Genomic DNA, 11458 nt, shown 5'->3' on the forward strand with positions numbered 1-11458 from the left:
CAAACGTAAAAACGCTTGAAATAAAAATAAATCACACAAAGTGTGCCCCGTATCAGCGTATGTATGTTAGAAGAAAAGCTAGCTAGAGCTTGTCTCTCTATTGTACAAACACAGGATTACCACCCGTGGTTCATTTAAGTGGTAACACATTTACAACGCCATTAATCTATTAAGGGTTCGTAGCAGGATGTGTCACAGGCAGCACTCTGGGGTTAATGTGTAAAATTCTGAATGGGTACGACATCAATCTGTTAGGTGGATTTGGCAAGACGCATTATCAACATTTGTATATAAGGGACACAAGAAGAGGCACCATAAGGTGCCAGATGCCATTGTGCTTCACTGAAATTATACAATAGGTGTTAAGAAATAAAGAATGACGTTTTTTATTTTACTTTTAAATAACACCAAAAAATATTATGTTATACTAAATACATAGAATATATATTTTCAGTTTAATGCATGTAGTTATATTCAGGGAAAACGTTACTAGAAAGTAACAAATATTAAAAAATTCAGCTAAAGAGGCATCCGAGTTTAACATTAACAGCATCCATAGAATTCCTTTCACTTATCATTAACAAATGCCTTTTTATGTCATTAACAATTCCGTTTCCCAAAATCTGGAAAGCTAATGCGTGACCAAGTTTAAACAAAGGCCAAACAGAAAGAAAATTTCAAAACATCTCACCTCTCAATAACCCCGGATACTGATGTGCCAGTAGGCAGCAAAGCACTTCGAGAAGAAAAACTATTTTAACAGCGGCGCGACCAAGAGTGAAAAGTGTTCATAGCCCTGTTTACACAGCGTGACTTAATAAAAAGTACTGTGCAGACATGCCGAAACAAGTCCTAATGCACAGAGTAACTGATTAATACAATAAAAACCTCAATCTGCTTAGCTAGACTGAATTCACGCCCCAGCCTATTCACTCACAGCTAAACTAAGCTCATTGACAAAATGCTCTCCACGGGTGGCAGTGGCTCGATTATCATTCCTCCTTTTCTCAAACGACTTACCATATGGCAGATCAGCAGCTTCTGAGTGGCAACCCGATTAAAGAAACATTTAAAGTTTTTGCCGTTCTTTCTTTTCAATTAAAAAGGACTGACCACCCACAGTGCGGAGACCTCGACAGTCTAATTGCTAATGCCATTTTTTTGTGCAGGAGATGTAGGAAAACAGGCATTTTAAATTGTTTTGCAACTATCTGATCAGCAAAGCCAATGTCAAAAGGACAAGTACATCATATTTTCTGCCCATCCACATCTCCGTTGAAGTAGTACCAATTAACCCCAGGGGCCGCTCGCGCTCCAATAATTACATCATAAATTGTTTCACAAATATCATGTAGCACAAAGAAATAAAAATCCCATAAGCTGTGATAATATTAGATAAGTACGAATTTTGGTTATCATGGATGCAATTTCAGCTATTACATACAATGCTTAAGAAGCATCTCTATCCATAGAAAGCTAATAAGTCGGAATGAAACTGCAAATTGCAATGAAGAACTCACATATTTGCAGAATGTACAGGGGGTAATGTCTGATATCAAAACATGATCAATAAAAGTGTTGGCTTTAAACTAGAACTGGGGCTTTATTTAATGTATTTTCACTGCAGAAAATGGCTGCTGCAGAAAATAATTTATATGCTGGCATGCCAGACATACATTTTATAAAAAAAAACCACTGAAAGTAATGGCACTTAAAAAATAAAAATTGGAAAAAAAAACTAAACATATGTAGAAAAAATATTATGAGACAGATGTAAAATTCATAGCTCTTAATGAAATGGTCAAGTGAAACCAGTTACTCCTCCTAGGGGTTGTAACCAGGGCTTAGCTGCCCGGACCACGCAATGGCTGAAATGGGACTCATTATGGAAACTGTTATATTAAACCGCTCTACAGGCTCTATAGCAATGACTGTCAGCAATATCTTAGAACAGTATCACATCACACTGTGCAACTTATATCTGACGGCAAAGCATATGTCGGTTATTTTGCTCGCGCTGACAACAAATGTGAACAAAGCATCGGGTATATAACACATTGCACGCAAAATGTTCTTTCGAAAACGATACACACGTCAATGGCAAGATAAAAAACGATTAGCAATAAATAATGTATCTGTAAAATTGTAAGCAGGTTGCTTGATACTGCACACAAAGTTGTTCAGGGCTAACAATGCAAATGATATCACTTTCCACTAAAGACCTACTAGGCGTTTTGAATTTTTCTCTGCAACGATCTTCTTAGGCGGTTCATCTTCATTGTTATCTTCAGGGGCAGACGTGCTCTGCACAAGACAAGAACGGGAAGGAAACAAAGCGCCTCGTTCAAATTCTGATTATTTTTTTTGCCTTGATGTCCGACAGCCCTCCAGCCACATATGACCGGGATCAATCAAAGACGAGCACTTTTTCCACATCTCAGCTCTGCAATGGAAGAGTTTACCAACAAAATGCACATAAGGGGCTATAAACAGAACAAAAACCCCAACACAGCTGACATATTTACGTTGGATATTGAGACTTTATAACTCTGCAAGGCTCCTGGAAACTCCTTTAACTTCTCCATTGGTAAAGTGTCCTTCCAAATCTTCTTCCTCAGGGCCATTTTAAATTCTATTATAGCCAAGGGTTTGTTGGTTATCCTAAAAAATACTGAAATGGCAAAAACTACTGTAGAAACCCTACAAAAAATTAATGGAATGGTAGGTCTGCATTTACAGAAACAAAACTGTTCAATCAATTTATAAACTCCGTGTTATTGGTATACTTGAACAACATAGATGGCAACACACACCAAAGGCCCCAATGAAAGACACGTGGTGTCTAAAACAAGGCATAAAAGCATCACACAGCCCAGCGGCACAAATAAGAGCGCAGGAGGCACCAGGAACATGTTTTGGCTTAAATTCAATTAGAAGGGGGAAAAAAGTGGGAGAATAATTCATATTAAGTGAATTTTGCCTCCCCAGCTTGGCTGGCACCTGTTCCTGCCAACAGGAGGATGAGAAGCACTAGCTGTGGTCCCATCATGCCTCGGGCCCATCCCAAGGTGCCAGTGCCCACTGACAGCATCATCAATCACGGGCAGGTTTCGGTGCTGAAGGCGTGGAATGGGCACAGCATGTGCGCTGCCGTGCCCCGAAGACACGATAAAAACCAACCGACCGTTGAGCCTCCTTTCTTGCGCCCATCCCTCTTGTTTCCCCCATTCCTCCCTTGGAACGCATTATGCTCAGGTCCACGGAGCCAAGAGATGGCGCAAGTGGGATAAAACTGAGCTGGCAAAGGGATTTTACATTAAAACAATAACCTGACGTTGCCTAAGCAAGCAACACTGGGTCCTGCTTTTGAAGCCCGCAATGATTAGAAATCGCAATAAGGTAGCATCTCTTTCTATTAAAATTATGCCAGTGTGCCATCAAAATTCCATGTTACAGCACATAGCTTATTAGCATCTAGCGTGTCCAATTAATAAGGCAAAAAGATATTTAATGAGTATTTACGATTTAGGACTATTTCCATAAAAAGTGGTTGTGATGTTTAACAAGGCTGGAACAGTGCTGTGAAGATACTGCCAGTTATGTTTCCCTGCAGTGCCTTTTTTTTTTATCAGAGGCCACGTCTGTCCTGTGGAACGACAAATGTTTCTATTGCTTCCATCGCATTCGCGTTACAACTGTTTACAATGCTTTATTCAGTGTGCACAGCCATGCCAATCATTTTACTGAAGTCATGCATTGAACATAATGTTCTATTACTCTTCTGTTGATTCTGGGCCGCTCTTAACCAACCTGCATGAACCAGTGTGATGAAGTAAGGTCAAATAACAGTCATGATCAACATGTTATGGGGTGGCCGTCATCAAGCAGTGGATTAATCTTAGACACCCTTGCATATCACATGTGCCATCTCAAGGATTTTCCTGTCAAATATTTAATTTAATACATATATAATACAGGGCTATATACTAAGCACAGAATCGTGTTAAATAAAATATTGTTCAAACTCAGCATAAGTTAATTCCAGATTATGTCTCCAGGTGCACGAAGAAAACAATGGAGTGGCATTTTTCAAATTTCCTCAAGACCCCAATATCATAACAGCAATAATTACAAGTTAATAACAAATTCACGCAACAAAAGTATATTCTAGAACTAATCGGTTAAATATACAAGCAGGTGAAAAAAGGTAACGTGGGGAGATATCCGGTGAATTGCTTAGCGTTCCAGACAGCATGCAGTGATCACATCTGCAATATAAGGGACACCCATAGCGAAAAACAAGTGCTGAGGTGCCTATTATTACGTGGGATCATGCTATTCAATGCACAGCATGCACATTGGCTAAATATGCCTCATGTGTAATTGCTCAGTATTTTTAGAAATTACTTTGGCATCACTTTAATAACATTCTCCAAAGGGCACGTTGTTCTTGTAGCTTAATTGAATTAAAGTAAATGTTAAGCCACCACTGAAACTATGAATGCATTTTGGGACATTCAGAATACAGCACATTCGCAAAATACTATTAATCTAACATTGAGCATGTGGCAATACTCCTATGCAGAAAAATATAATCACTTGCTAAGTCATTTCACACCCGACTAATCAATTGCCATTTCAATCCCTCCTTTGGGATTTATTTATTGGCAATTGAGATCTGGCAATGTCATAAGATTGGCAAAGAAAAGCAGTGAAGAAGAGTAATCGCAGCCGCTGAACAAATGTCAATGGATGAAGCACTTGGACAAAGCACGATACATTAGCTTTTGTTGGAAAGTATCTTCAACAACAATGTAAATCAAGTTGTGCCGCCTTCTGACACAACAGGCACTCTGACAGTAGCCTTTAGCTGACTGATTACAATTACTATTCTTCGTAAAACAACCAATCCAAGTACTGCTTATTACATCAGCAGCTATCTTGAAGTGCCATTCGTTTTTTATTTTGTAAAGCAGCCTGTCACAAAACCCTAAAAACGTATTTCTGAGCCTTATAGAAATAGACCTCAAATCAAATAAACAAATACAACGGTGGCCACATTTAACACAAGTGAATGTAATTACAGTACTTATGCACAATAATTATCTTACATAAATCTTCCTAAAATGTTCATATTGTCTTACTAATACTACATTTGCATGCATAACAAAGTTCACGCAACAAAAAAACGAGACCAATGAATGGGCTTGCTAATAACACACCAGCGCATTTGTCAGTGGGTTAGGTATGCATTGCAATTAACTTGCTGCCACGGTGCAGTGTGTGCCAATCAGACCGATCCAACAAGTCTTGCCTTGTCAAGTCACCTTGAGAGCCAGTCTGTGTATCAAAGACAGCTTATTAATTCATCACTGAAGCCACAAGTTTATTTTCATTCCCGTTATAATTTAATTTCCTGTCACAATTCGCAAACAGGCTAATTGTAGCTTCGTAACATTGCATGCTAAACAGTCAGGGGACACTGTGCAATTCGCGCACTGTGGATCAACCAAAGGTGTGTGCTGTGCGTGTGCTAATCCGCTTTGTGCCAGAGAAATATAACACCTTTTGTAGTGCAACTCCATATGCAGCTGCATTCATGTGTGGATTGAAAAACGACTTATAATCCATCAAAGAGATGCATGATAGGACTTTTCTCCCGTGCAAATGTGTGCTCACCTTACAAAGCCTAATTATGTAACTTAGAATCACCATTGCATTATATTGTCAGAATTTCCCTAAACTTGTTAGTTTATTTTAGATGTTTATATGAATTAAACTCCATACATTTTTTTTTGGTTTGGAAGTAACACACAAAACAATTAACCCGTAAAAACAAATTTTCTCACTATAAATCCTTTATATGCGTGGCGGCTAGAGTCCTCTCGTCCTCTGGCTTGAGATGGCTGCCACCTATGGGTCAGATGATTGCCTGCCACCATTAAGCAATTTGTAATTAAATATAAAAAAAAATCCTAAAAAGTGTAAAGTTATGGGAAAAAAAATTCACGAAAATAAATTGTCACACACAACGAGTCTGTGTGCAAAATGTCAGCTCGATTGGATCACGGAAAGTGGGTTAAAAAACGACCGAAAGATTTGCACGGTCGTAAGCGCGCAAGCAAGCAAGCAAGTGAACTTAATATAAAGGATTTATAAAAAAAAAATTCCTAAAAAGTGTAAAGTTATGGAAAAAAATTTTCACGAAAATAAATTCTCACGCACAACGAGTCTGTGTGCAAAATGTCAGCCCGATTGGATCACGGAAAGTGGGTTAAAAACGACCGAAAGATTTGCACGGTCGTAAGCGCGCAAGCAAGCAAGTGAACTTAATATAAAGGATTTAAAAATATATACAATCGTCTCACACATCATCTGTATCTTGCGATCAAAATGCCATTAGCACCTAGATACTTTCATCATCCACTAGAAATGCATGCAGCTTCAAAGGTAAACATCTACTCATCGTAGAGCCTCAAGCATACCCAAGCATTTGTTTTCAAATGTATTCTCTGTGACGCAATAAGTTTAGCTATGTGATGATAGTACGAAATTTCGATTTAAAGCTTTCGTCCTCACTTGAGGACGGCTGCTTGCGTTGTGGCCGAAACGTCGTGAGAATTATTTTATTATGTTTTATTTTTATTATTTTATTACTTCCCTTCTACGTGACTTTACCGAAAGAACCAAGATAGTACGAAAATTTTAGTTTTCCTTAAAATATGTAGCCAAAACTTGTAAAGAGAATATCTCTTATCTTCATTTGTGCGAATGTAAGTATATTGCTTTACCACATGTAAATATACACGTCACAAATAGTTCACATAACAATCAGTCCTGCCATAAATATACTGTGAAGTCATGGCGAGCATTACTGCACAATGTCGCATGGTTAGCTGCATGTTGAACCTTGGGTTTAAACAGCACAAAAGATATACCCTTCAAGCTACTAACAACTGTGTAATGTTCTATACAACAGAATTAATTTGGTCAATTATATTTCCTGTATTTAGTTTTTTCCAATGGCATTAAAACACGTGAAGTGCAATGTAAACATAATTTGGCTCTCGTAGAATTGTCAGCACTGTGGGGGAAGGTAAACACTCAAAATAAAATAACTGCATTTAAAACTTAACCGAGTACTACAATACAAAATGTGCCACCTATTTTTATAAGACTTGCTTTAACAATTTACCAATTCGTTTACTATTATTTCATTTTATGTTCCACCAAAATGCTAAATATTCAGGATCCCTTACTGATTCATATCATTGAGATCCACTTAATATTTGGCAGCCACACTATGCATATTTTTATTTTGCACTATATATATTGGACATATGCATGCAAACTAGTGTTTAACCATGGATGCAGTTTTGTTAAAACCTTTCCCACATGTTGTTTACGAATGATCTTTGAAGAAAAACAATATTCTGCACGAGCATCAGCAGTTAAAAAATTTGACTGCAAATGGACAATCCGTTTTCCAAAGAAACACCCTCAATGCACAATGAACATGTGGGTTTAATATAGATTACACTAAATAATAAACATCATGAAAATAATGACCTTTTTTCCAATAAATGCCAATATTTGCCATATTGACCACACCAAGTGTGCTCAATAAAGCTGATTTGAACAAAATGGAAATGTGCCAACTGTTAACACAGCCTTTGTTGACGAGACCCAACTTCATTGCTTTCAGAAAGCTTGGCCATGCCATTCCACTCTTCACTGTAGCATATCATGGTGCCCTGGGGGGGTACCAAAACAGGTGGTCAGTCTACTACAGATTCATATATATAAAATTTGAGCTAAGGACTCAGAGGAATGATCAATATTTAAAAATAATTTCAAGTGGGTGATGTGGTCACACCCATCGGTGAAATACAAGAACATGACACATTCTATCTACAGTATCATTCCTAACGGCGCCATGCTACACGGCGACCGTGTACATTGTTACTATGTATCTAATATCAACATCAGCAACATTACCTTCCCTTCATGCACAAGACACTGAATAAACTTTTAACATTGCAGATAAAACTTATTCCCAAGGCTGTAGATTTACGAACCAAAACCTGTGACATTCCAAATGGTACCGAGTCATCGATTAGCTGCAGGGAAATAACATGTATTTAGGCCATACTTCAACATGGAATTAGTTTACTGTTAAGAGAAGAATCACTATAAACAAAAAACATGAATTTGACAAAGATATGTCTTTGAAGAAAACTTCCATTGACTCATTGCTGCAATCCATATTCTCACTATATGCGCCTGCGGCTGCTATTAAAAATGCAGTTACAAAAAGTTAAACATTTAAGGTCTTTCCTAACAATACACTTAAACAGTGAGAGAAATGTAATAAAAAAATACTTGATTCTTAATTATGTAAATAATGTAATTCTCCATAGACCAAGAGAAAACTAATACTGGACATGGGACAACATCCTCAGATGGGCCCACTGCATCCTTATATCCCCTTTGAATCCTTACCACAATATGCAATCACGTTATCTACTTTCATGACCCTGATAAGTAACCAGTATGACAAACCTTTGCCAAGTAATCCACTCAGTAAGGACTGTTCAAAATACACTAAACATAATTTCAATAGAGTGCGAGTATAACCACTAACCTGAAGGGCCCATCAGTTACACCAAGACCTGTGTTTTATTTCTAAAGCAATCTGCTACACATAAAAAAAAATTGCATAAGGAAAATGTTTCCACAATTGCTAACTCTATATGCCATATTACATTTTCAGATCAATCCCTGAAGGTCACTGAAAGTGTCCTGTTGAGTGTAATAAACATAACTCCATGCTCGGGAGTTATGTTTATATAACTGCATTGGACAGGGGTGGGTATGACATAAATTCCTCTTGTAGAAAAACTGTAGTATAAAACTTAACCCATAAATGATATTTTTCCAGAAAACATTTGAATGGGGTAACTGGAGACAGTATTTCTGTCAATAAAATTCACAAAAACTACTCAACACTCTATTATCACTAAGATATCCATGGCATTTTACTCTTAGTGACCACTCCAGATAGATTCCCATAAACGTACATTATTCAACTTAAAGAAGCACTCAAGTCACTTTCAATTTTAACCAACTACAATTGAGTTTATTTTCTAATGTTTCAAAATGTCACCACAAGAGGAAGTGTTCAACCACATGCTGTTGAAATCTCGTCTGCAGTGTACACAATGCAAATTGCCGGGAAAACTTCATCCCCCACCTATAACTAAACCATTTACTAGAGTTGATCGCGAAAAATTATAAAATAATGGGTACTTAAAGGTCACCTTTCAATTTTAAAGGTTTCTGTTAGATGTTCACTATAGCATGCGTCTATTGTTTGAAGAAATGTCGGCAACGCGTTTACACTTACGACATGCCTCACAACGAAATGCGTCACTGTCGGGCCTATACCAGGAAGTGTAAAAAAAGTAGTTTGTGAAGTAGCAAATACAATCGCAACCCCTTGTTTATTAATCACTCTCAAGTACCAGCTTTCCGTATGAATACTGTCGCACACTTTTTCATTAAGCCCTATCATTATATATCAAACAAACGAGTACGGTTAATGAGAAACTGTGATAAACTGTATGTCGTTATCGAAATGTTTCGAACCCCATCCGATACAAACTATTCCAATTCGCGCGAAGAACGGGTGGATAGAGTTATGTTGTGTGTGATGTCTGTATGTGGTGTGATGATTCTTGGTCACATTTGTCAGCACACGAAGCGGATGCCTTTTTGTGATCAGAACCTGTCAAAGTTATAATACATATTAAGAGATTACCACATCTGTCAAAGTGATATAATCTGTGATCTGATTACCATAACTATGTGATGTAAAGTCAAAGATGTAAAGATCGCATCTGTCAATGTTATATGATGTCTGTTATGACAATTGTGATATGTCTAAGATGTTATAATCACACCCCTCAATGTGATGCAAGCCGTTTGATGGCCACCCCAACTTATCATGAGATGTGATGTCAGTGGTGTGACAAAAACATGAAATGACATATGTCCAATGGCTTTGACATCAATGTGACATTGTATGTATGTGGTTAGACGAGATCAATTAGACTTAATATCTGTGATTCTGTAAAGTGACCATAACATCAATCATGTTCGTCATGATAATCAAATGTGGCAATGGCAGTGACAACAATGTGTTGATGACATAAAGGTGGACATCTGTAATTGTGATCGCAGTGGTGTAATGACAACATGAATGTGACATAACATTCGTGATGTTACTGATATCATCCCAACTCTGTGACATGATGTACTTGATGTATCTGTGATCAACGACAGGACGGCTGCGAATGTATTGACATGCGAAATTACGAAAGCCGTGGCGTGACATCAAATGTGACACGACATCCGTGATGTTTCTGAAATTATGATACCAACTGTGACATGGTATACACTGATACAATCACGTATGTTACCCGCGCGGTGTGCGATGTTGATTACCACGTCGCACACCGCGATGTGACGTCTCTATGCGGCATTACGCCCGTATGGGGCCATAAGCGATGCGACCACATCAGCGGCGCGATGCGACGGCGGTCGCCACAAAACGGCAACCACCAACATCGACATCACCGTCCATCGTGATTTCACTCGTGAGCAGCCCCGACACAACGGGCCGTGGCGAGCGCTTAAATCCAATTACAACCACACCGAGCACAATGACGCCGCAGCTTCATCCCCCGCGCCCTTAATTACCTCAGCAAGCGAACACAACTCCCCCGCCAAGAAAAGACGTGACAGCGCCGCAGACATCATCACGACATCCTTTAAACAATCGTGATGATTACGAGCGCGCTAATTGATGGCTATGTCTACTTAATAACGATCAGCGGGGCCAATGTTAAGCGAACGGTGACGCCCGGGGCCTATGGAGCCTGCGGTAGGCCTCAACCACAGAAGAATCCGCTCCGCTCGGGAAGATTAACGCCTCTCTTTATTTCACCGTTGGTTGTTATTTTCATACGCACCATGTACTCGACGGCTTTTTCATCGGGCACGCTGTTCGCTTCCATTGCTGGGGTGCTTTTCGTTGCTAGATTGTGGTAAGTTTAAATAATATTAATAATAATTAAAAAAAATTGTCGACGCTGGGAAATAAAAGACGAAGCGACGTCAGGCGGGCCTCGTCCTCGGTGACGTCACTTCCGGCAACGCTCACGGAAGATATATTTTTTTATGATTTCTAATTTTATTTTTTATTTTTAGCCGCTATTCTAAGAGACGTTTGCTAACCATGTTGTAAATATAATATTAAATGTAACCTTTACTTTGTTGTTTTTTTCAGAAGAAACAAAAGAAACGGCCGACGTCACTTCCGACGGTAGGGTCTTCACTTGTTACACTCGGTGGTGGGGGACGCGTGGGCGGCTGCGTCGCGCAATGGTTGGGGGAG

At 38.7% G+C, this 11458-nt stretch overlaps 1 protein-coding gene across 3 annotated transcripts in view; it reads right to left on the minus strand.

Annotated features, from left to right (window-relative positions):
- The window catches only part of LOC133343379 (F-box/WD repeat-containing protein 1A), a 34189-nt gene extending 22994 nt beyond the window's left edge, over nucleotides 1-11195 (minus strand). For 2 of the 3 annotated variants that reach the window (XM_061552956.1, XM_061552955.1), the window contains exon 1: nucleotides 11034-11195. In XM_061552956.1, coding sequence (XP_061408940.1) covers nucleotides 11034-11078 — 45 coding nt within the window. In that variant the 5' untranslated portion in view covers nucleotides 11079-11195. Of the gene's footprint in view, nucleotides 1-2226; nucleotides 2305-11033 lie in introns of all 3 variants that reach the window. The other variant, XM_061552953.1, reaches the window with a different exon arrangement.
- Nucleotides 11196-11458: the final 263 nt, after the last annotated feature.

This window comes from Lethenteron reissneri, chromosome 17 (assembly GCF_015708825.2).
Source record: "Lethenteron reissneri isolate LAM-NWPU_2019-01 chromosome 17, ASM1570882v1, whole genome shotgun sequence".
Lineage (NCBI taxonomy): Eukaryota > Metazoa > Chordata > Hyperoartia > Petromyzontiformes > Petromyzontidae > Lethenteron > Lethenteron reissneri.